The sequence below is a fragment of the Sciurus carolinensis genome, chromosome 11, assembly GCF_902686445.1.
Source record: "Sciurus carolinensis chromosome 11, mSciCar1.2, whole genome shotgun sequence".
NCBI lineage: Eukaryota > Metazoa > Chordata > Mammalia > Rodentia > Sciuridae > Sciurus > Sciurus carolinensis.
Genome location: NC_062223.1, coordinates 15,827,998 through 15,854,382, shown reverse-complemented (window position 1 = coordinate 15,854,382; position 26,385 = coordinate 15,827,998). Strand labels below are relative to the sequence as shown.

General features: G+C 41.6%; 1 protein-coding gene across 3 annotated transcripts; it reads left to right on the top strand.

The window, feature by feature from the left end:
* Nucleotides 1-1,637: 1,637 nt before the first annotated feature.
* LOC124958953 (glycine N-acyltransferase-like protein 1) lies at nt 1,638-25,992 on the top strand. Of its 3 annotated transcripts, XM_047517564.1 has the most exons (6): nt 1,639-1,754; nt 5,545-5,664; nt 6,327-6,434; nt 23,243-23,369; nt 23,646-23,823; nt 25,463-25,992. In XM_047517564.1, the coding sequence occupies exons 2-6, from the start codon at nt 5,587-5,589 to the stop codon at nt 25,866-25,868; spliced, it is 897 nt and encodes a 298-aa protein (XP_047373520.1). In that variant the 5' UTR covers nt 1,639-1,754; nt 5,545-5,586; the 3' UTR covers nt 25,869-25,992. The 3 variants fall into 3 exon arrangements, with proteins under 3 accessions (XP_047373521.1, XP_047373520.1, XP_047373522.1); XM_047517565.1 differs by lacking the exon at nt 5,545-5,664 and having other exon boundaries at nt 1,638-1,754; XM_047517566.1 differs by lacking the exons at nt 1,639-1,754; nt 5,545-5,664; nt 6,327-6,434 and adding an exon at nt 21,842-21,877.
* The last annotated feature ends 393 nt before the right edge of the window (nt 25,993-26,385 follow it).

Here is a 26,385-nt window from a genome sequence, read left to right as displayed (position 1 = left end):
TAGAAAAAATCCAAAATCCATCACAGAGACATGGTTAAATTAATGATAGTGTATCCAAGCAAAAGATTACCAGAAAATCACTAAAATGATTTCTCCAAAGAGTATTTAGTGACATTGGAAAATGTCCTTGTTATAGTTAAGAAGGTATGTGATGCTAGCCCAGATTAATTCTGTAACGATGATAGATGAACAGCTATCTGTGTATATGTGTGCACCCACATATACATGTGTGTGTACCCACCTGAGAGTCTTTATGAAACAAAGTAGCACATTAGTAAGATATGCATGTGAACTTTTGAACTTTTTTCTAGTCTTATACAAATGAACACCTGACTGTATATAATTAGATATAATATATATTTGTATTTCATATACCTGATCTCTTCTATGACATTTAAAGTTATTATATAAATAGACATATTCTTAAAAAAAATACAGAGTCTCTCTTGTGCTTGGCACTCTATCTTGCAGAGTGCTGCTTTCACCTTCACCTTCAATAAATCTGTACTTTGTTTACTTAAAAAATAAATAAATAAATAGAATTTCTAAGTAATTTTTAATGGCTTGTAAGGGGATCATAAGTCATTTTCAGTCACAATGATTCTGGAAAATACAGTCCCCATAGGGCGTGTGTGTGTGTGTCTGTAGACAGAATCAATACAAAAGGAAGCACAGTCATTTGAACACAGTTTTGGAAATCAAACAGATCAGAGCTCAAACCTCGACTTTTCTTCTTGGTACCTGGGTACTTGATCTTGGAGTCTCACTTTCTCCGTCAGCAAAATGGAAATAATAATACCTACTGTGCAGGTTGTCGTGAGGATTCCATTAAATCACAAATTATACATGAAGCATTTTGCACAGTGGTGGGTGGTGTATACCTGAGACTCTGAGAGAATTTTTGAAGAATCAAACGAAGATGATTGTTCCATAGGACAGGAAGATAATGAACAAAAACCACGACTGCAAAGAAGGTACTTTATGTGACTTGCCTGGAAATGCATTAACACAAAACAGATGTTTTGAGGTAAAACCACATCTTTAGAACAAGTCGGTTAGAATGATGGGAATCAACCAAATGGCAAAGAATCGTGCCCATTCTGCAAACCCCTTACAGCACGTTCCTCCAGAGGAGAAGAACCTCCTTGGAAAGTGAGATCATGTCTTATTCTTTGTAGTTCTGGCATCTGGCACAGCAATTGGCGTGGTGTGAAATCAGCGAACTTCTGCTCAGTGAATGAGGGAATGGATGAATCAGTGAGGAGCAGAGATGGGCCCTTCAAATCCATGAGTGAATGGATGAATCAGTGAGGAGCAGAGATGGGCCCTTCAAATCCATGAGTGAATGGATGAATCAGTGAGGAGCAGAGATGGGCCCTTGGAGTACTTTTCCTTCAAGACTAAGTACCAACTCTCCTCACTCCAGGCATAGTCAACTTTCTGAGAAAATGTGGCTAACGTAATCTTTAAGACAAAGAAGAAAATGACCAAGAGTAGGTTTCTTTGAGCACCTAAAATCAGTGCTATTGGGAGGTGGTGGTATCTTTAAAAGGTGGGGCCTGATGGGAGGTCTTAGGTCCTTGGGAGTGTGTTGTCAAAGAGGAGGTGGAAATCCAGACCCTGCCTCTCTCTTTTACATCCTAGTCACCACGAGGTGAGCAGCTTGCCCCCGATGCTCTCCCTGCTGTGATACACAGCCCAGGCACAAAATCAACCGGAACCAACCAACCAACTATGGACTGAAACCTCTGCCTGTAAGCCAAAACAATTTTCTCCTCTTTTCAGTTGATTACCTTGGATGTTTTGTTACAGTAACACAGTCTGACTAACACAAGAAGGAAATCATGACAGAGGCACTCTGTGGAACTCCACGTGTGACTGTTTACATTTTCTCAATGAAACCAAGAGTAAGGTCACCGGGAGAAAGTGAAAACAGGGAGGAAGTGTGGTTTTGAAGATAGGGGAGTGACTGAAGATGGTCTGGAGGTCCTGAGGGTCCACTTGAGGAGTGTGATCACGAATTTGAATTAGGAGCAGTCTGTGTGAATGTGTGCCTTTTCTCCAGCCACATGCAGCAGTACAGGTCCAGCCCAGGGTAGGAGAACTGGATTTAACCAGGCTTGTGGGTTTTCCATGTGAGCAACATCACAGACAATTTTATGAAGCATCTTTAGACTTAACTTTAAAGTCTGCAAAACAGTTGATCATATGCCCTAGCTATGCTATAGGGGAATAAATATTTCCCTATTTTGGAAATTTAAAATGCTTCCATAACTATATTATTATTATTAAAAATAACAGCATAAGGGGCATCTTTGTACATGATTGCCAGTTTTTGTGGTTATAATCTGGTATAGATTTCTAGAAGCATAACTAATGGGTGAAGAAATAGGAGTAACTCTGAGATTCTTGATACATGCTGCCAAAGGCCTTTCTAGAAAACATGCAATTGCTCACGTTCCTATCAAAAGTTCATGAGAGGCCAGTTTGCAATGATTGCCCTTACTGTTGAGAATTAATAGCAACTGACGTGTATTGTGTGTTCAAGACTTGCAAGTCATTGTGCTAGCTGTTTACATGTATTTAATCCTAGGAACAACCCTTTAAGGTAAGCTGTAGTGAACATATATAGTTTCAGATTTTTCTGTTAACATTTCCCGTTTTCCCAATGCCCTAAAGAAATCAGCCTTTAATCTCTGTACTCACTTGTACAGAGATGCCTGATTCCCGTCCTTAGCAGGTACCGGAATGAACTTTCTTTGGGTTCTGAGAACTGCTCTACATCTTGATAATTCATTTTCTTTTCTTGCTCAGATGAAGCCAGAACTACTCTGCTACTTGTAACTGAAGAGTCCTGTTATGTGGGGACCATAATTCCCATTTTTTATGAGAAACTTGATACTAGAAAGGTTGCATGGGGCGCTTCACGGGTGGAGCTGGAATCTGACCCCTGGCCTTCGGCTCCTGAATCTGCTTTTACCTGTGCTGAGTTTCCAATGTCAGGAAGGTTCTTCTATAGTGAACCCCAAGTGCATTATGCTGAGTGAAGTAAGTCAGACACAAACAAGTATTATATCATTCTACTTATATGGAGTCCCCAGAATAGTCAGATTCCCAGAGACAGAAAGTGGAATAGCAGTTACAAGGCACAGGGGAATGGATACCTGTCACTGAATGGGCATGGTTTTTGTTCGAAATAGCAAAAAAGTTCTGGAAGTAGTGGTAGGGTTGTTCAACACTGGATGCATTGAATGCTGCTAAGTCACACTTTTTTAAATGGTTAAAAAAAAGTAAATTTGATATTATGTACGCTTCATCACAATTAAATGAGTGAGGGGAGGAGTTCACCCAGAGTTGTAAGCAGTTTTCTGATTTAGAGACAAAAATTTGAGATGAGGGTAGAGAAAATTTTTCTTTAGGTGTATTTCAGAAGTAGAGGCTCCTGTAGCAACGATAGCAGCAATATTCTAATGAGAGAAGGAGGAGGCTCTGGACTAAAGTAGCCCAAGGGGACCGAGCAGGAAATGGGTGTGAGAGGTAGTCTGGAGGAAGACGTGGTAGCTGATCTCTATGGAGAACCAAAGGTTTTTTTCTTCTCATGTGTCCATTCAGGACACAGAGTTCTCAGAAAACACACGTTCTTTGTGGGAATCTGATCAAGCCTGGTTAATCTTGAATTAAAACTTCTGAAACTTTGGAAGTTCAAAGGGGAAAAATAATAATGAAAGTCATAAAGATAATTTTAGGTAAATCGGGGAAGAAACAGAAAGCAAGGAAAGTGTTTGGAAATGGAAAAAAGAAAGAGTAGCTGTTCCTGGCATTTACAAAAACAGCATAAGACACCCTGGACTGTAGCACAGACCTGATTCTATTTTCCAGAAGTTCCTAAAACAATTCAAACATTTTGAAATTCTGAGTTCTCTAAAAGGATGCCTCTGTTTAAAGATTGCTTCACCACGTTACAGAACACAGTGTAATTTTAATAGGACTTCAACCCCAGGAAAGAAAATACATGCTTCATCTTGCTTGTCAATCAATACATATTCATTAACTATTTTACTTCCATGGTTAAAAAGTTTAAACACGTATATTAAATTACTTGCTAATGACTATTTCAAATATCCCTGGGTTCTTTCTCTTATATTAACTAAATTGGCAAATTTCTTCATGTGTTTAATTACTCTACACATTAATGGATATAATTGTTAAATCTATAGTGGACAACTTTGTCAATACAAAATCATCATAAAAAAACTAACATATAAATACTATACTTACCTTATGCTGGGTGTAGTGCCGGGCATTTTATATGTGTTGTGTTGTGTAATTCCATAACTCTGAAAGATATTCACTCTGGTGAGAAAACATTTTGAAGCTCTGATTGGTTAAGCAACTTGACAGAGAAGTAGGAGGGAGAGCTAAAATTTGAACCCATCCCCAGCCTTAAAGCACATCATTCGTGACAATGGCTTTCTCCAAATTATTGTTAAATTCTTGGCACAGTTTCAAGAATAGTGAATGTCAGTCTAACTGAAGACTATGCCTGTGTGTGAGAAAATTCCCTTTTCATTTATCATAGTGAAGATGGAACAACTTCAAAAATGTACATAAGCGTAAAATATGTGCTCGTTGTCCCATTAAGAAAATGTATGCCAATCCCTGCTCTAAGTTTTCCATTCATGACTGCGCTCAGAGGCTGCGATCTCAATTCCCAGTGAAAGAAGGGTTCTGATGCTAAAACATAGGGAAAGGGTAATGGTAGTGGTGCAGGGGTCTATGGCAGGCACCTGGGAACCTCATAGAACCCTTGATAGTATAAAAATCAAAATGACTACAGATGGTCAAAAAGTAAGCAACATTTTTTTTTTTTTTTTTACTAAGCATTACAGATTTTAATGATGGGGTAAATTGCCACACACACATCATGCTGGGAACTAGTTCACAGGAGGGAACAATCTTATGGGATCTAAGTATACCTTGCAAAATCTGAGAAATGGGATTGGCCAGTTTGCTTCTTGACCTGGATGTTCCAGTGAATTTATACAACTTACAGCCACCCTGATTTGTGTCAAACTTACCTCAATTTTGCTTTTCTCCCCCAAAGAATGCCAAGTGGCACTGCCTACTTCTCCTCACTCTGGAGGCCCAAGTTCACCTTCCTTCTGTGACACTGGTGCAGTCTAACTGAGCCTGTTTCCAATTTGCAAATCGACTCTGCACCAGAATCAAACTGCCTTTGCTGTAATCTCAACCTTATTTATTATTGTTTTGTTTTACACTCTTAATATTCTCTTTTAACTCTTTCCATGAGGGTGGAAGAACATGGGTTTTGGAGTCACTTGTATGTGGTTTCAAAATCTGATTCTGCCACTCATTTCTAGTACAGCCTGAGGAAGTTACTTAGTCTCTCTGAGCTCTGGTGTCTTCACAGTAAGGATGATTCTAATGGAATCTACCTCAAGAGTACTGCCTAAAAACATATGTATAAAATGCATTTTTAATTCCTTTGTTCCTTTAAAACTCTCCTTTGACTTATCTTTTCAGAGTTTCTTTTTGAAGGGCTTGAGGACCAAAGCACCCCATGAAATGTTGCTGCTTCATTGTTCCCAGAAGCTGCTGAGCCTATACAAATCCTTGGCTAGGAGCATCCCTGAATCCCTGAAGGTGAGGGAACAGGTGAAGGTCAGGGTGTTGAGGGTGAGAAAACAGAGGACTCATAACTCTCATCCTCCCTCCCTGACTTCCTGCAGAGAGTTAGCTGCAAATGAGGATGGAGTTGGGGTGAAGAAGGCCAATCTAGAGCAGCTGCTGCTTCTCAGAAGGAAGCAGCCAGGTCCACTCTGCAGGTTTTATCATTGATTTGGAGACAGTGAAGGATGGTGGCTAAGAACACAGGTTTGATAGCCAAGCTAAACAGTATGCATGCCTCTGCTGCCACTTTCTAGTTGGGCAGCTTTGAGCAGGCTTCTTTCTCTCTGTACCTTGGTTTCTGCACCTGTGAAATGGGAATATATGAGCACCTTCCTCTTGAAGTTGTGTGAGCACTAAATAAACCCATGCCATGTAAGCGTTAAGAGCAGAGCAAGTGCCCAGCAAGGTTAGTGCACAAAGGTATTCATGCCACAAGGACAGCTGCAAGTCCTTCCTGTTTGCTGGTAGCTTCACTCTCACTCATATAGTCATAGTCCTGGAGAGAGCACTCATCTAGTGACCATCTGAACTCCTCCTGCTACTCTCTCTGGGTCCCCATTTCTCTCTTCGTCATCACATTCAGGACCCCATCTCTGAGGATACCAGGGCAACCTTCCCTTCTGCTCCTCCCTCAGGTGTATGGCTCTTTGTATTACATCAACCACGGAAACCCCTTCAACATGGAGGTGCTGGTGGACTCCTGGCCAGAGTATCAGACGGTCATTATCAGACCTCAGAAACAGGTGGGCGCACAGACCAGGTGGGTGGAACCAATCAACTCCAAAGGATATGAGGAGCCTCCTCGGTTCAGACTCACCAGGGACGTAGGCACGGCCAAAGAAAATCTGGGAGACTTTAAAGACACTCCTTCAGAACTTGGTCACTCAGACGGGCTCTGCATCCCCACCCATCCTGTTAGAGCACAGGATTCATCTAGGCATTCTACTAGCTAAGTGGTCACAGGTACTTCTCGGAACCTCAGTTTTATCACCTGTAAAGTGGGAATAATTCTTATTCCCTTTTTTTGTGGGATTATTAAAGGCTTAAATTAGATACTTTATATCAAAGACTTGGTACATGGCATATAACGTAAATATTACTTGCCATCTTTTTTGGCTGAAGTCACATGAAGGAGTAAGTGACTAAGCTGAAATACAAACTTGCATCTCTTTTGGCCCTAAAGTCTATGAACTTCCCCAACCCCATGAACATCAAGTCAGTGAGTTGAAGCTTCTGGGCCAACCCTACTTCATTACAGCTACAATAGCTGAGTTCCCAAATAGGAATAACCTACTCCAGGTCAAGACTGGTTTGCAAATCAGGTCAGAAAGTAATATAGTGACCCTAATTTGAGGAAATAAGGGGTGTAGTGGTCAGAAACCAGGCCAGCCTAGACCTGCTATGGCTTCCTTATGGACACCTGCCCGAAAGATGTTCATTTGATCCTGGCTTCCCGACAATTTGAGTTTGAGGATTAATACATAGTTTATTAAATTCCGCATCCAATTTCTTCAAAGTTTGGTATACTAAATAATTAGAGGTGTTCAAATGTTTCTTTCTATTTCTGTGACTTTATAATTAGTATGTGTATTTGAGCAATGTAACTTATAGTATAGATGAATTTATAATTCAATCAATTTCACTCCTCAATACCTCCCGGCCCTCTTCTCCTCTCTGCCCTTGATCACCTTCCTCTAGTCTGCTGGTCTCCCTTCTAATTTCATAAAGTCCTTCTATTTTTTTCCCCCTCTGTTCTTTCCTTGTAGCTTCTACATATGAGAAAAACACTTCTGATATCTTTCTAAGCCTGACTTATTTCATCCAAAATCATGATTTATTTTATTGAAAATTATGTTCTCCAGTTCCATCCATTTTCCTGCAAATGACATAATTCCATTCTTCTTTGTGGCTGACTATGATTCCACTGTGTACATATGCCACATATTCTGTGTATATTCATCCATTGACAGACACCTAGGTTAATTCCAAAACTTGGCTACTGTGCATTGTGCTACAGTAAGCATGGGTATGCATGTATCTCTAAAATATGCTGACTTTAATTCTTTTGGATAAATACTTAGGAGTGGTATAGCTGGATCATACGGTGGTTCTACTTTCAGCTTTTCGAGGAACCTCCATACTGATTTCTCTAGTGGCTGTACTCATTTGCATGCCCACCAACTGTCCCGACCCTCGGGACATCAACGCGGACGGCAAACCTAAGAGAGAAGGAATGAAGGGACAAGAGACGCAGGGAGAGGCAGCAAGACAGGAAATCTGATCAAGCTGCAAATTTTTATTGTTCACACAGGGGTATTTATATGCTCAGGGAATGAGGGGTATGACGAGGTGCAGCCTGGTTGGCTGTGTTCTTCTATTGGGCTCCTGATAGGCTGCAAGTTCGCGCCGGCGGGAAGGTGAGGTTCGCAATGGCGGGAAGGTGAAGTCCCGGAAGAGAAGCAGGGACGGCACCATAGGCGCCATACTGTCAGAATTATCAGCCAGGAGGGGGGAGGAGGGGCGCTGCTGCTTATTGTAAAGGTCAGAATGTTCTCAGAATGAGAACTTCTTGGTCCCTGACATTTCCCCCTTTCTTATATAAAATTATTGACCATTTTTCGATAGCCATATTTTAAGGGGGTGATAGAGGTTATGTGGCGAGGCAGGGGCGCGGCTTGTCCGAACAGGTACAGAGCTGGAGTGACAATCCCTCGGGAACTGCGCCTCTCTTAGGTTGTCCGTGACAGAGCAACATCCTTACCCGTCATTGGATAATGAGGCTCTGGCCCTCATTTCCTGTCTTAGGTTGGTATGAGCTCTCACGAATCTTACCCGTCATTGGCTGTCCAGTTCAGCTCACAGGGGTGATGATCTTTTAAGATCACCATCACGATCCATCATCTCCAGTCGATGGTAATGAACCTGAATAGGTTTCGCCTGTATAGCCTCAATTTGAGCTTTAAGAAAAGCCATGATCTTGTTGAATATCAAAGGACCTATAGATACAATAAGCAGCAAGCAAAGGAGGGGACCTTAGCAGGGTCCTCAAGTCCTGCATGGCTGTGGGAGAGCAGTGAACAGGCAGCCATTATCCAGAGAAGCAATGGTGTGCAGTCACAGGGTCTGTCATTCAGGGGATTTTTCGCATAGATTGTCGGCTGCATCTATAAGAGAGGAAGATTCATCCTCAGGGGGAAGGTTTCCATCCCTGGGTTGTGGTAAATCATTGACCTGTTTGACCAGGCTTTCTGGTAACCATCTTGGGGCTGCTTGTTCTTGATCTAAAATACAAGCTGAGCCTCGTCCCCAAATGAGGACGGGATCTGGGCCTTTCCATTTATTTGTTAAAGGATCGCGCCACATAACAGATGGGCGAGCAGAATTAGAAGAGGGATGCCAATGTCTGTCTGCGGTCGAATGTCCTTCATTGTCTAGGGTAAGAAAGTTAAGAGCAAATAATGCATGATTAAGGCGATCCCTGGGAGTGGTAAATGCAAGGGAAGAGGCCTTAAGGCGGGTAAGCCAGGTTTTTAAGGTGAGGTGTGCACGTTCCACAATGCCTTGACCTTGAGGGTTATATGGAATTCCAGTAGTATGAGAGATTTGAAGAGTGGCACAAAACTGTTTGAACTTGGTACTGGTATATGCAGGGCCATTATCTGTCTTAATATGTGCTGGCTTTCCCATTATGGAAAAGGCTGAGACAAGATGAGAAATGACATCCTTGGTAGCTTCTCTGCAATGCGGTGATGCAAAAATAAAGCCACTAAAGGTATCTATGGAAACATGTATGTACTTTGTTTTCCCAAATTCAGGAAGGTGAGTAACATCCATCTGCCAAATCTGATTGGGCAGTAATCCTCGAGGGTTAACACCCAGATGTTGAATAGGAAGGGAGACAACGCAAGCAGGACACGCTTTTACAATTTCCCTTGCTTGTTGCCTGGTAATTTTACAGAGTAACCGAAGGCTCTGAGAATTTAAGTGGTGAAGTTTGTGTAAATCTGTGGCCTCTTGGATGGATCCAATAAGAACTGGGAAAAGGGACCGAGTGGCTGCATCAGCCTGAGCATTACCCCGTGATAGGGGACCGGGAAGATCAGAATGTGCTCTAATGTGTCCTAAGAAAAATGGATGTTTTCTAGCCTGAATTAGTTGTTGAAGCTGGTTAAACAAAAAGGCTGCGTTGGAGGAAGCCTTAATGGCGGGTGAAATCTCCAATAGGGGCACAGAATGGGCAATGTAAGCACTGTCTGTATAAATATTAATAGGTTTATCAAAAAATGTCATAAAGACTTGTGTTATAGCAAACAATTCTACAAGCTGTGCTGATGGATAAGCAGTGTCAAAGGTGGTAGGCTGATTATCAACAACAAAGGCTGCACGGCCATTGCTGGAGCCATCTGTAAAAACAGTAAGGGCTTGTGGAATAGGAGCCTTCCGAGTAACCCGAGGAAAAATAAATGGATGTAACTGAGCAAAATGCAAAAGGGGGTCATTGGGAAGGTGGTTATCGATTATTCCCAAAAAGCCTGATAGAGCAATACCCCATTCATCCCTCGTCTGTAGCAAAAATTGGGTTTGATCCTTAGTGTATGGAATCAGAATGTTATCAGGGTCTTTGCCAAAATGTTGTCGAGAAAGCAAGCGACCTTTAATAATGATAGAAGCTACCTGAGCAGGATAGACAGCAATAACTTTAGAGGATGTGGCGGGCAAATGAACCCAGAGCAAGGGGCAACCCTTATTTTTAAAATGTGGATCCCGCTGCCAGAATAGTCCCGTGGGTGTATGAGGGGTGTGTAATATAACCAAAACCAAAGGAAGGTTATAAGATATTTGTGTAACAAATTGTTGAGCGATGGCTTCTGTGACTTGAATTAATGCTTGCCGTGCCTCGGGAGTAAGCTCTCGAGGAGAAGAAGGGTCAGAATCTCCCCTTAAAATATCATTAAGAGGCAAAAGCACATAGGTGGGTAGTTTTAAATATGGTCTTAGCCATTGGATATCCCCTAGTAGTTTTTGGAAATCGTTAAGAGTGTGGAGATGGTCCACACGCAATTGTATATTAGGGATTTGAATTTGATTAGTTTGAAGTTTGAGGCCCAAGTAGGTGTAGGGGTCCTGTGTTTGAACCTTATCAGGGGCTATCTGAAGTCCCAAGGCAGTAAGGGCTTTATAGAGATCCAAATAACAATTGTTAAGATCATAGGTATTAGGTGCAGCGATTAACAAATCATCCATATAATGTAATATATAAACTTGTGGCCACCGCTCTCTCACAGGGTCTACTGCTTGAGCAACATATTTTTGGCAAAGACTAGGGCTGTTAGCCATACTCTGGGGAAGGACCTTCCATTGAAATCTTTGCATAGGGCCCTGAAAATTGATGCGGGGGAGGCTGAAAGCAAAATAGGGTCTGTCATCAGGATGTAAAGGAATAGTAAAAAAGCAATCTTTTAAGTCGATGACCATTTTATAATAGTCCCTAGGAATAGCTACCGGTGTAGGGATGCCTGGCTGTAATGCCCCCATCGGGCGCATAACCTTATTGATAGCGCGCAAATCCTGTAAAAGGCGCCATTTGCCTGATTTCTTCTTAATAACAAAAATAGGAGTATTCCAGGGTGAGGTTGAGGGTTCCACATGGCCGGCTGTCAACTGTTCCTGTACTAACATGGAGGCAGCCTCTAATTTTTCTTGGGTAAGGGGCCACTGATCCACCCACACAGGAGTTTGAGTTTCCCAAATAATTTTGTCTGCATGGGGTACAGGAGGGTCAGGGACTGACACTAAAAATCCAAATACCCAAGTCCAAATTTGTCTGTTTTTTGTATGGGCTGTACAGGCTCAACCTGTCCTTGTCCTAGCCTCCCAAGGCCTGTACCAGGGATAAAGCCCATACGAAGCATTTGATGAGTGACTAAAGAGTCGGGACTAGCAAGAATAACTTTCATTTGGCTTAGAATGTCTCGTCCCCAAAGGTTGACAGGGAGATCAGGAACAACGAAGGGGGTAACAGTTCCTTTATTCCCTGTGTTATCTTTTGTGTCAGTCCAATTAAGCACCCTGGAGCTAACTAAGGGGTTTCTTGACTGCCCTATTCCTTTAAGGTCAGTTAGTGATGAGGTGAGGGGCCATTCTGATGGCCAATGTTTTTGAGAAATAACTGTGGCGTCCGCACCAGTATCTAGGATCCCTTGGAATTTCTTTCCTTCAATAAATAAGGTAAGAGTGGGTCTTTTGTGGGAGATAGGTTGGACCCAATACACATCAGAGGAACCTAAAGAGGCTGTGTTTCCTGGTGAATTTCCTGAATTGAGGGGAAGGAGTATTAATTGTGCAATTTTTGTTCCTTCAGGGATGGCAGCTACTCCGTTAACAGCTGTGGCCAGTATTTTAATTTCTCCAGTGTAATCATCATCAATGATGCCAGGGAAGACCTGAACACCTTGTAAGGTGGTAGGAGCTCTCCCAAGAATAAGAGCACACATATGAGGTGGAGGGGGGCCTACAACCCCAGTGGGTATTATTTGAGGTCCTTGCATAGAGTCTAATATTGTATCGGTGGAGGCACAGAGTTCCAATCCTGTGCTGCCTGGGGTAGCACGTTGGAGGGAGGTGATTGTGGAGAAGGACAGGGAGCCTGGATTGGGTTGGGAGTCTGAGAGGGAACAAACCTTATTGCCCCTGGGTTTGCTCTGGGGGTGGTCGGGGCCAGGGGCTGGCCCCGAGAGGAGTTTCCCGAGAAGTTAGAGGGAATAGGCTGTCCAAGGGCATTGGTCTTGGATCTACACTCCTTGGCCCAGTAGCGACCTTTACCACATTTAGGGCAAAGGGTGAGCGGAGGTGGTTTAGTCCTTGTTTGAGGAGATATGGGTCCTTGACCCAGTTTCCCTGTTGGGCAGTCTCGCGCAAAATGGCCAGGTTGTTTGCAAGTAAAGCAAGTACGTGGGCCAGGGTGGTGAAGGGCCTTGGTGAAGGCGGCGCCAATGGCGAGACCCATGGCATGGGCTGTTCCTACCCCGGCACACAGCCTAATGAAGTCAGAAAGGTCCCCTTTATCTTTGTGGGGCCGAAGAACATCTTGACATATTGGGTTGGCATTTTCAAAGGCAAGATATTTTACAAAGGAGCTCTCATTTTCACTTGGTCCAAGTAAGCGCTCCGCAGTTAGATTAAGCCGGGCAACAAAGTCACTGTAAGGCTCGTCAGGACCCTGACGAATTTTTGCTAGGGAGGTGGTGGCCGAGCCCTTTTGAGGGAGCCGTCTCCAAGCATGCAAACCAGCAGTTTGAACCTGTGCTAGGAGCCCAGTAGGAAAGCGCGCCTGTTTAGGGTTAATATCAAATGGCACAGTACCCACTAGCTTAACATAGGTCCAGGATTTAGAGGAAGCCTTGGTTGAATTTTTTTGGGCAGTTTCCCGACAGTATTCCCTAAAGTCTGCGTTCCACAACAGGAAGTCACCCGCACTGAGGGTGGCTCGGGCCAAAAATTTCCAATCATTAGGGGTGAGCCACTGTGTACTATGGTTCTCTAGCAAGGCCAGTGTATAAGGTGCAGTGGGGCCATACTGTGTACAAGCCTTTTTAAGTCTTTCAAGAAAGCGGAGGCTCAGCCTTTTATAAGAACCAAGGGCTCCACTCTGTCCAGAGGTGGGCTCCTCCTCATCCCCTGATTCCTGGTCCTCCTCTTGTTCCCTCTCTGGTTCTACCTCTTGTTCCTCCCCTGATTCCTCTTCCTGACTTCCTTTTAAATTCTCTGCTTCAGTTTGTGCGGGCTGATCTGCTTGACTGCGAGTGACTGGAAAGGCAAGAACAGGCTGACCACGTGGCTTCACCTTACGAGTATTGAGGGGTCTTGGGCCAGTTTGTGTTAACTCCGTGCCCAAGGCCAGTGAGCGAAGCTCGGCATCAAGGGCTTTTAGTTCTTTTAAAAGTTGGATTTGTTCCCGCCTATGTTGGAGAGACTCGCGTAAAGGGGTTAGATTAGGCAAGGGAAGTGGGGAAAAAATGTCTGGGGGGGCAGTAGGTCCCTGAAGGGCCGGAGCACGAAAGGCAGGGGGTGTATAAGTGGAAAGTGGATTTTTAAGAGGTGGCAGGTCTGGAGAATGGTGTTGAGCCGCTGCCTCCTCCATGGTAGCCTCATCCTCTGGGGTCACGTCATCATAGGGATTTAAAACCGGATAAATCTTAGGGGGACTTTTAGGGGACTTTTTTGGTAAGGTGGGGTCTGGGAGGTTCCTGGGGTCTGGGAGGGTCCCAGGGTCCTGAGAAGGCTGAGTAGGGGGCATTTGAATACTAACCGAAGGGCATGCCGATGGGGGGCGAGAGGTGGATTGCATTGCCTGCTCCCCAATCTTTATAAGTTTTAAAGTACCACTGTCAAAGGGTGAGGTTTTAAGAATCTCATTAATTAAATTCCAATAAGAAAAGGCAGTGACAGGCACCTTTTGAGGACCAAAAGTCTCATAATAATCTTTGAGGCAGTCTCCTACTCTGAGCCACCTTTTACCATCAATTGACCCCTCGAGGGGAAACCAAGGACACAAATCCTCTATGTATGAAAAGAATGATCTTAAATCCTTTTTCTTAACACGCGCTCCCCGAGTCTTGAGGGCCTCCTTGAGACCCGTCAGAAACAAATCATGTGACGAAACTGCTTGTCCCATGGTGCGTCACTCACCTTGCACTGGCCTCACTCTCCTCCTGGATCTGACTCCCGGTCGCGTCCACCGAGGCGATCCCGAATCCCGCTTGGCCAAGTCTTCCCCAGAGGGCAGCGTTCGCTTCTCAAACAAAGGCTCGAGCCACGTTGGGCGCCAACTGTCCCGACCCGCGGGACATCAACGCGGATGGCAAACCTAAGAGAGAAGGAATGAAGGGACAAGAGACGCAGGGAGAGGCAACAAGACAGGAATTCTGATCAAGCTGCAAATTTTTATTGTTCACACAGGGGTATTTATATGCTCAGGGAATGAGGGGTATGACGAGGTGCAGCCTGGTTGGCTGTGTTCTTCTATTGGGCTCCTGATAGGCTGCAAGTTCGCGCCGGCGGGAAGGTGAGGTTCGCAATGGCGGGAAGGTGAAGTCCCAGAAGAGAAGCAGGGACGGCACCATAGGCGCCATACTGTCAGAATTATCAGCCAGGAGGGGGGAGGAGGGGCGCTGCTGCTTATTGTAAAGGTCAGAATGTTCTCAGAATGAGAACTTCTTGGTCCCTGACAACCAACATGGTGGGAGTGTTCCTTTTCCCCCTACCTCCTCGCCAATATTTATTGTTATTTATATTCTTGATGCTTGCTGTTCTGATTGGCATGAAATAGAATAAAAAGAAAGAAAGAAAGAAAGAAAGAAAGAAAGAAAGAAAGAAAGAAAGAAAGAAAGAAAGAAAAAAAGAAAGAAAAGAAAAGAAAAGAAAGAAATGTCCATTCAATTTTAATAAAAATGTTCAAGGGTGCAATGCAGGAAAATTTAACTAGAAAAAAATTTATTTTTTTTCTTTGTTAAGTTTTCATCTCCAAAGTAATATATGCAAATTATACTGGTAGAAAACTCCAGCTTTGTTCTAAAAAGTTAATAACCTTTGGCCTTCTTTCCCACCCCCTTGAAGTAATCAATGTTCTTACTCATACTAATGCACATGGGGGTATCTGCTACTTCTTTCGTAACTCTTTATTTTACCTTTAGCCCACCATGGACATCCCTCCTGGTTCATCAGGGAAGCACTAATCTATTCTTTTTAAAACTGTATAGTATTTCAGTAAATGTACATTATGGTAATGTTGGAAGCCAGTCTCCTGTCACTGGTTTCGAAGTGCTCACAGCTCTTTGCCTCTGCAAGCAATGCTTCAATAAACATCCCAGATACATGTCTTCATACCTTTTCTCTTCTGACTGATTTCCATAAGGGGCATTACCAAAACAAAGAGCATTTTTTTTCAAAGTTCTAGTAATCACTGCCAGATTGCTGTCCCACAAGATTGCTGCAATTTTATTTCCATTAGCAGTAAATGGAAGAACCATCCCCAGCCATTCTCCTCAGCACTGAATATTAACTTCTGCCAAACTCGTGGATGAAAAATGGTATCTTATTGTACAGTCTTTTGATATATTATACATACATACATGGAGTATAATTTATTCTAATTAGGATCCCATTCTTATGGTTCTACATATTTTTTGTCATTTTTTAAATTATGTAAAAGTGTTTTGGTACTAGGGATACTAGCATGAATGAGACACACTACAATTTTTTTCCAATTTATAATTATTTTTATTTTATTGATTAATGGAGATTTGACATGAAGAAATTTTTAATTTTCTTTTCTTTTCTTTTCTTTTTTTCTTTTTTTTTTTTTTTTTTTTTGCCCTGAGGATGGGGTGTTTTTACACTGAGCTACATCCCCAGATCTTTTTTGCTTTGTTTTGCGATGCTGGGGATTGAACCAAGTGCCTTGTGCTTGCAAGGCAAGGACTCTACCAACTGAGTTATATCCCCAGCCCCCCAGAACTATTTTGTATTTTATTTATATCCCCAGCCCCCCAGACCTATTTTGTATTTTATTTAGAGACAGGGTGTCACTGAGTTATTTAGTGCACTTTGGTGAGGCTGGCTTTGAACTCTCGGTTCTCCTGCCTCAGCCTCCCGAGTCACTAGGATTACAGGCATGTGCCATGGTGCCTGGCTCCTTTTTATTTTATACTTTGAGACAGGGTCTTGCTAAGTTGCTGAATCTATCCCCAAACTTGAGATCCTCCTGCCTCAGTCTTCTGAATCATTAGGAAGACTTAATTTTTATATAATTTAATTTTTCCAGTTACCCACCAAATACCTGTGGCAATTAGATTTGAATTGGATTTGCTTTATTGAATAGTTGTGAAAGGACTGATATTTGTGTGATACTAAATCTTTTCATCTAGCATCATGGTCTATATATCTAGATTTTCTCAGTTCCTGTTGTATTATTTAGTAAATTAACATTTAGTAAAATGTTAGTGTTCTTGGTTTATCCATATGACTCTCCATTCACTTTATTCACAGGTATTTTATGTTATTTGTTAGTACTATTAAATTAACTTTCTTTTTCAAAGTATTATTATTTTGCTATTGACTTCTATTAGTGGTTTTTGTTTCCAAATTTGCCACACCATTCTTTCAAAGTCCTGCTTGTGTGAGTTGCTATTGCTTGTCAAGGTCTCCTGGATTTTCTGAATATACAATACTATAATTTACAAAGGTAATTTGTTACTTTTTTCCTAATATTTGTTTCAGCTGTTCAATTTCTTGCCTTACTGCACAATGTAGAACCAAAAAAGTAATTATAATAATACAAGTAACAATATTGGTTTTATCATTATTTCATTCTTTATTTGAATGAAATGGACATAACAACTTACATTTGAAAATATGTTTATTTCTTCAAGTGTTTATTTTTTCACTGCCCCCATTTTCTTGGAGCTCAGATTTAAAATAAAGACTGAATTTTATATTATTTGATGTTTTTTCTTTTTAACAATGTGTGGATGTATGTAATTTTCCCCTCTTTAGTTTACTATACTGAGAGACCTTTTAATCTGAAGCATTCTTGCCCTCCTAAATTAAACTCTATTTATTCACAGCTATTATTCTTTTGACACACTACTGTACATTTGATCCATAATTTGTCCATTGTATTCAAAGTGAAAATGATCAATAAATCTCTTTTTGTTGTTTCTCTACCAGATTTAGGGTTAGGAATTTTTCCATCTGTTACCATGGTCTAGAACTAAAATTATGTGTTTAGTTTTGGCATAGGTATAATTTAAAGAAAAATTAGTCTGATTCTGGACACTTTTTAAATGGCAGGCTTTTAATTTAATTTCTAATCTTTCCTGCTGGGGTGTTCTCTTTCTTTGAAGGTCAGTTTCGTTCTTGAGGGTAGCATCTTTCTTAGCAAGCGCATAACCTTCTCTTATAATTCTTGTGTTCCCTCCTCTGTCTTGTACCCTATGCTTTTCACTGCCAATGTTGTTTTTAATTTTCCTCTTGTTTTGTTCTTTTTAAATTATCTTTTAAAATATCTACTAAATTGAATTTGAAATTTTGGTTGGGTTATATGCAGGAAACCGTATTTATTCAGGAACCCTCAAATTCTTGAAGGTTTCTTCAAAATTAGTTACACAGTTTTACATCTCACTCTTTAACAATGTAATTTACAACAGAATATGTGCACCGTTAAAACTCACCCTATGGTTATTTCTTAGGAACAGATACTCATCTTTCCATGGAATTAGTGGATTATAAGAATGAGATTATAAGTGTTTTTTTTTTTTTCTAAGTTTGCCAGGGTCCAGCCCTGGCAGCAGTCAGGGGTCCAAGGTGGATGGGAGGCGTCGGCGTGGTAGAGAAACAGCACACAGACACCAAGTGTTCTGAGGCTGAGTCTGAATCTTTATTGTTCACAGAGTCTTTTTATGTTTTTTCTGTGGTATTGATTATATCATTTCATGGTTAATACAAGGAAATGTTAAGTAAAAAATCTTCAAGAGTATAATTAAAGATCTTATTCAATAAACATGTTTTTACTGTATGATAGCTTAAAAAGAAAAACAGTTCCCAGCAAGGTAGAGGGCACCAACAAACTTGTGCCACATCTATTTTTTAATAGATTAGTTTTAATATCCCTGAAAGAATACGTCATTAAATACCCCTTCCAAGAACTCTAATGTTAGTTATTTTTTTTTTTTTTCCCCACACAAGGAACTTTATTCTAAGCGGACAAAACGTGCCCGCTGGGGGGAAAAGGGAAAGGGAAAGAAGAAGATGGCGTAGGGTTCCTTGTAAGATATTGGAATTTCGCGGGCTGGGAGGAACCAATCGCGGAGGAGAATTATTATAGATTGACTGATGGACCAATGACATATTGGAACGTAATGTGGGGGGGCAGGAAGGTTACGGTGACAAGCCAGAAATTCCCGTAACGGGAAAGGCGGGCGTAAGGCAGATTGACAGGTGGTTTGGGAGGCTGGGTTCCTGTAGCGGGAGAGAAAGGTTGCTTTATACCTAACATTCCCCCATTTCCTTTTTTATAAAAAAAAAAATTTTTTTTTTTTTGGGTACATGGATGAAGGTCAGTCTTCTGTAATTACTTCCTGCTGGGGTGTGGACGTAGAGCTGGTATCATTGTGGCAGGAAGAACTGGAGACTTCATAGTTTCTCTGGAGGCACATCTGCAGCCAGGCTCCAATTTTTTGTGAGATCCTGATATTTCTGCAATATAAGTTGATTAATTGACATGGAAGTAAAGGACAGGGGGTGGAAGAACTGAGAAGTTGTTCCCTTAACAAGGCCTAGCAAAGGTTGGAGAGGACAGGCCTTCATTTGGGAGCTTTAATATTGTCTAGGTTATCAGGAAGTGAACACAACATTTAGTAGAGATCTCTATACTTCTGTCACTAGCAAACATAGATTAAGCCTATTTGTGTCTGTAGGCCTTAAACTGACTAAAAACTTCTGACTCTAGCAGATTCTCTTGATAGTTACTATTATTTTTAAATGCCCAAGAATGGCTATACTTTGGTTTTAACTGATTTGCTAGGTGTTTAAGATCAAACTGGTCAAAGTGACCTGTTCCTGTCTGTTAAAGAGTCAGCTAAGTTTCCAATGGGTCACTCATAGAGAACTTAAGAGCAGCTTCTTAGCTCCATAGTGCCATTTGGTTAGGCAGGGTCTTTTCGATGACGTGGCTTTCCTTGAAAGCGCCAGGGATATCTCCCTTTTTCTATGACCCTCCTCTGCAGCAGATGCACTGAGTGGCTTTTTCTCTAGCAGTATCATCAATCTCCTTGCTCAGGAGGTTGTGTGACCCAGAATTGCAAAGCTCCTTGGAGAAGTCCTCTTATTCCCTGGGTTCAGGCTGACTTTGAGGGCAAGACCTTTCTTGGCCTCTGTATGTAATTTCTATCTTTAAGTTTGATCTTAGGGCTGGGGAGATAGCTCAGTCGGTAGAGTGCTTGCCTTGCAAGCACAAGGGCCTGGGTTCGATCCCCAGCACCCAAAAAAAAAAGTTTGATCTTAACCATCAAGCAAGTCAGTTTCACCAGTCATAAAGTAAGAGTACTGGGCTTTAGCTTTAATGTCTATAACTTTACAGTTATTTACCCCCTTTTTATCTAATTGGGGTTTACATTATCTGTTCTGTAGGTGATGGCTTACTATTCCAAGTTAATTTACGGTGTTCGCTCTTGAAGCAGTACTTCTGCAAAATATTGATCAGGCAACAATTAGAGTTTACAAGGAAAATACAAAATAGAATTACCAACAGTAAAACATTCAGTTTGTGCAATAGCTATCTTGAATTTTGGCTGAGTTCCATTTTTGCTACTGCATATTACACTCTTTCTTAAATGTTATTTTACATATACCCTATTGATGACAGGTCCTATAACAGAATATTAAATGATAGGTTTACCATTACAGACAAGTTTAATTTGGAGAACAGCAGCTTGATAAATTTTCTGCTTTAAAGGCTTGTATACCTGGAAAATATGAACACATTTAATATACAAAGAATAATGTTTTTAAGTATGTTACTCCATGGAATAACCTTATAAGTTAATTAGATGTCTCTAACAAACACATTTGAGTAATCCCATACATGTTGATACCAATTCACTCATCTTATTGTAGAAAAACCAAGATATCAGACAAGTGTATCAATAGTATTTGTTGTCTCTTTTCTGTTGAAGAAAATTCCTAGAAAAATTGATGTTAGACATTTTATAAACATTAATATTTTATTAGTTTGACCACTTAGAGACTTGTTAATTTTAAGGACATTTTACTTTTATTAGTTTACCCAATTTAAATTGAACCTTATTAAATCACGTGAATTAAAAAATATTTGGATCCATTTTTAAAAATTTAATTTTTATGCACGCTTATATTTAACACAAAAGCAAAGGCCTTGTAATATTTATCTCCATTGCAATGTAACAGATGTCCAAAAATAACTCTAGAGTTGAATAAAAAGAACTGATCAAAAATCATTAACCTAGGTCTGTAGGATCAAAATTGTGAGCTCAAAAATACAGCATTTAAGAAAAACAAACTCCTAGAAGAAAAATGATAATGGTTATTAATTAAAGCATGAGAAAATGAGAAGGAGAGAAAAGTTGAAAGGGAGAAAAGTATTCTGAGTTGTAGCCCAGGAGAAATTTAAAATGGATACTTTTTTTTCTTGGGTTTGAACCTGGTCTCCTACTGAGCCTTTCTTCATTTACATTTCAATGTAACCCTTGACTGAGATCTGAATCTGAAAGGGGCTAATATGTTCTAGCAGAGACTTGATGCTTAGGTCCTTTTAATTTCTTGAGTCTGTAGGGAGAGCTAAGATAAGAAAGAAAAGATTTGAAAATAAGGAATTAGCCAAGAGAACTTGTTCAGGTTTTACTCCCTCCATGTCAGCCACCTCCAGTAAAGGAGCTAGAATGTGTGTATGAGACCTCGTGGTTGGGGGACTTGGTGGGCTGAATGGAGGAGCGGAAGGAGAAACAGAATGAGGTGAACTCGGAAGGGAAAGAAGGGTTAAAAGGTGGGGGAGAAGCCAAGAGAGGTTTAGCAAGAAAGAAAGGAAAAACAAGAAGGGGAAAAGTTCCTTTCCATTCACCAGGCAGCCCATATATGTACTTAATTATAACTAGCATAATTAGGCATACAATTTTACCTAGTATAAAGCTAGAATTTAGGGTGTCATAAATAGAGCATTCTGACTTACTATCTAAAGGACAATTTAGCTCTGATTCAGGGAATAGGTGAGGGGGTTTGAGATGATTTAAGCATCTCAGGGGCGAGTTTACTGGGTTGGATGTTTTGAATTCCATGGTAATCTGAGACCCACCTGGGTAGTGGATTTGGCGTCCCAGAATCCACAGTGCCAGGCAACGAGAGGTTAAAAACAATGATTAGGTCGTCACCTGAAATCAATGTTTAACCTGGCAAAAAGCCAAGAGAGGGTTTGAAGACCTGGCCAGGATTTCGAGCGAGAGCCGTGAGGTGGGGGGGGGCGGGGGGGAGTCGCAGAGCGGCGAGAGGGACTAGCAGTGGCAGAAGAGAGTGAGCTTCAAACCCTGAGAAAGAATCACAGCACCATAAAATTCAGACATCCACCCAACAACTAAGACCAATGATGAGGACCAAGGAGGTACCCCCACACCTCAGCAGTTGAACGGCAGGAGCCACGAGGGGTGAAGTCGCAGGGCGGCGAGGGATGAAGCTGCAGGGCAGGCAGTGAAAGGCTGTGTGCGAGCCGGTGGAGGGAACTGGGGGCAGCAGCTTCTTAAATAAGGAAGGGACTGAGGGGGCGCAGCGGGAGCTGCGGGTAGCCGAGATGTGTTTAAATGGTCAGGGGCCTGCCTAAGGGGAACTCACCAATTTTGGAGTCCGGTGTTGTATGCAGAAAACTGGGCATCCAGGTAAATGGAAGGTGAGCCTGAATCTGCAGGCGCAGGAGCAATCGGATGGGTTTCCGCTTGCTTAGTCAGCGGAAAAAAAACCCATCCCAGGTCTCGGCACCAGATGTTAGTTAGATGTAAGGGGGCAGTTTTGGTTCGTCGATAACTCCCAGAAAAAATGCTCCGCAGATACAGGTCCCACACGAGGAACTTTATTCTAAGCGGACAAAACGTGCCCGCTCAGGGGAAAAGAGAAAGGGAAAGAAGCTAATGTTTGTTATTAATAGTGGAATGTTTTTTGTTATTACTAACAAAGAATAGAGGAATCAGCTTATAGTTAATATTTATTCTATTTCATGTACTCAATGATGGACTAAAACTCTAACTAGACATAGGAAGAATACAAATTGTACCTATGATTAATCTACTTATTTATTAAGTGGGGAAAATATCCTTAAACTTAATCATAAACACTAAGAAAGCAATGAAGACCAAACACCACATCAAAGCTCAGAGGAATACACTCTCATATATAACTTTTAGAGAATTTTGTATACTAAAAGAAATCACAGGCTCCTTACAAATTTGAGCAAATCATAATTGCTTATTTATGATTTCATCTAAGTACTAATATTAAACTTTATTGTATGTTATTTTGTGTCCTAGCACCATGAAATCGCCCCAGTATTCTCTATAATCTGAATCTACGGATATATTGATTAGTATTAAAAGCAACTGCACATGGAGACATGCCACATCTATGACCCCCAAGAGGGAGGATGATCTTTCAACAGAACAGTGTCAAGTGTCAGAGTGGTAGGAAATAGATGTGGCACAAGTTTGTAAAAATGATGCCACACCAAACTGCCCAGAGTGCTTCAAAAAAATTCCAGTTACTCTATTCCATTTTGCAGACTTTTGGCTTTGAATTATTACTATCCTAACAGGCTGATATTCTGACGGTTTGGGGAATTTGATGTCTCATTAATGCATGCATCCATTAAAGTGTCTTGCTCAAGCTCTGTGCTGATTCTGGGCATCTAGATTTCAATACAAGAGAGATGAAGAAAAAACACAAGGAATGATAGGATATGACCTTTCAACATCCCTTGCAGGAGATGACCGATGACATGGATCCATACACAAATGTGTACCGTGTATTCTCCAAAGAACCTCAAAAGTTGCAGGAAGTCCTGAAAAACTGTGGGGTCATAAACTGGAAACAGATGTTCCAAATCCAAGGTACCAAGTGAGAGGCAATGACACTGGTTCTCAAAGTGGGTCCCCCAACCAGCCACACCAGCTTTCCTTGGGAGCGTATTAGAAATGCCCATTCTCAGAACCCCTGAGGGCTGGGAAGGGGGACAGCAACGTGTGGCCAGTGCTCCAACTAACTCTGGTAAAGCTCAAGACTGAGAAGAACCAAGAGTGGCATTGAGTCGTGAGCCAGGCAGAAGCAATGGAAACAGAGAGCAAAGTCCCTCAATGGCTGTGTTGCTTTCCCATCTTTCTTCCCAGGATGTCAAGAAAGCTTGGGAGAGGAGATAAAAGCCATTGCATTTTCAAAGTCAGTGAAGGTAAACTATTCTAAGTTACTCCTCTACCTCACGGAACACAGCCCGGAGCTCAAGGCCTCCACCAAGAGCAAGCCTGGAAGCCGGCGTGAGGCCGACCACCCAGATGATGGGTCTGAGAGGTACAGAAACACATTTTCTTCAGTGGCTTTTTAAAAATTTGTCCTTTTTAGTTATACATAAAAACATAACTATAAAAACACAGAATATAATTTGCTCTGATTCAATCCCCAGTATTTCCTCTTTCCCTCCCTATCTCCCTCCCACCACCCCATTCCCTCCCTCTACTCTACTTTCTGCTAGTGTTTTCCAATTTACCGGTTTGCGTGTTTGTTTGTTTTAGTTAGTGTCTTCTGGATGGACATGATGGTGAGATTCACTGTGGTAAATTCATGTACATACATAGGAAGGTTCTGCTCTTCCCTCACCCTGTCCCTCCTCCCTCCCCCTCAATCCTCTTCATCTCATTCACCAATCTTCCTTCTATTTTGACAGACTCCTTCATCTCTTCTCCCCCCCCTTATTCTCTTCTCTTCTTTTCTTTTCTTTTTTCTTTCCTTCCTTCCTTCCTTCCTTCCTTTCTTTCTCTTTCTTTCTTTCTTTCTTTCTTTCTTTCTTTCTTTCTTTCTTTCTTTCTTTCTTTCTCTCTTTCTTTCCTTCTTTCTTTCGGTACTGGGAATCAAACTCAGGAGCACTTAACCATTAAGCCACATCCCCAGCCCTTTTTTATATATATATTATTTAGAGACAGGGTCTCACTAAGTTGTTTAGGGCATCACTAAGTTGCTGAGCCCGTCTTTCAACTCGTGATCCTCCTATCTCAGTCTCCCAAAATGCAGGGATTCTAGGCAGGTGCCACTGCACCCAGCTACCCCTTATTTTAGATTAACTTCCACAAATCAGAGAAAACATTTGACCTTTGACTTTCTAAGCTGAGGTTTTTTCACTTAGCATGATAATCTCCAGTTCTATCCATTTACTGGCAAATGTCATTATGTCATTCTTCTTTATGGCTGAGTAATACTCCAGTGTGTGTGTGTGTGTGTGTGTGTGTGTGTGTGTGTGTGTGTGTATGATGTTTTCTTTAACCATTCGTTGTTTGAAGGGCACCTTGGCTGATTCCATAGCTTGGCTGTTGTGAATGTGCTGCTATAAACACTGATGTGGCTGTGTTTCCTACAGTATGCTGATTTTAGATCCATCTTTTGGATATATTCTGAGGAGTGGGATAGCTAGATCATATGGTGGTTCTATTCCTAGTATTTAAAGCAGCCTCCATACTGCTTTCCAGAGTGGGTGCCCTAATTTGCAGTCCCACAAACTTAACAATGTAAGTGTACTTTTTTTCCCAAAATTCTTGCCAACACTTATTATTATTTGTTTCAATTTGCATTTCTCTGATTGCTAAAGGCGTTGCACATTTTTTCATGTATTTTTTGGTCTATTGTATTTCTTCTTTTGAGAAGTTTCTGTTCAGTTCTTTTGCCCATTTATTATTTATTATTGGGTTATTTGGGCTTTTTGTGCCAAGTTTTTTGTGTTCTTTATTAAAATTATTCTCCCTTGTATATTTTAGTAATGCACGTGAATCCATTTTGGAGTGAGTTCATTCCCTAGGAGGAATACAGGTTGTCAATATTCAAAATGAGCAACTTGGCAATGGTGGATGTTTAACCAAGGCCTGGGAGTTCTGGAACATGTCAATATTCATAAATTATAGGAATGGAAATGAAAGTTTGGGTTTTGGTTTTGTTTCCACAGCGGGGATCCCAACTTTAAGTTTTCCCAACTGGATGTCTGTCATTCTGCACTGGTAAATGACAACTGGGACATAGGACAGAATGAGAAGAGCCTGCGTTACATCCAGCGCTGCATACAGACCTTGCCAGCATTCTGTCTGCAGGGCCCGGAAGGGCACCCGGTCACGTGGGCCACCATGGACCCCAGCTGCGAAGTGGGAATGGCCTACACCCTGGACAGATACAGAAGCAAGGGCAAACTGAGACAGCTACTAGGACATTTCATGAAATATCTACGTCAGGAGAATATTCCATTCTACCTCTCTGTGCTGGAAGAGAATGAAAAATCCCGCAGAGCTGTGGAGGGGTCTGGATTCTCTGTGGCCTCTTGTGGGTGGCACCAATGGATCTGCTCCCCGGGGAAATAAGTCCCATTTGTTTTGACAATGATGCTGCTCAGCCATCATGACCAAGCTCTCCCCTTAACGTGGAAGCAGAAATCACATAACAGCTTTCTTCACTCACGAGTGTTTATTGAACATTTAAGATGTGGTAGGAACCCTCTGACGTGGAAGCATGATGCTAAAAGATATAACCATCCTGCTGAGGTACTTACGATCTGAGGTGAGGATCAGCCTTTTGATATTCTTGGTAAGTATTTTTGAGAATAAAGGAGTTACCAGTAAACATGTAACTGGAAATCCAGGGTCAGTTCTTACCTCTGGGAATCAGAATTGCTTTTGAAACTTGACAGATTGAATCTCTGATCTGGAATATACTTCAAGGAATTCAATAAAAATATCCATAGAACACACCAACTCTGTACAGACTGTATGCTGAAAATACACCTGGTATTTATGGATGTCTGACTCACAGGTACACCGAAGGACGGAGTCAGTCTGGTAGTTCAATGACTAGCAATGAATGAAAGGTGAAACCCCACAC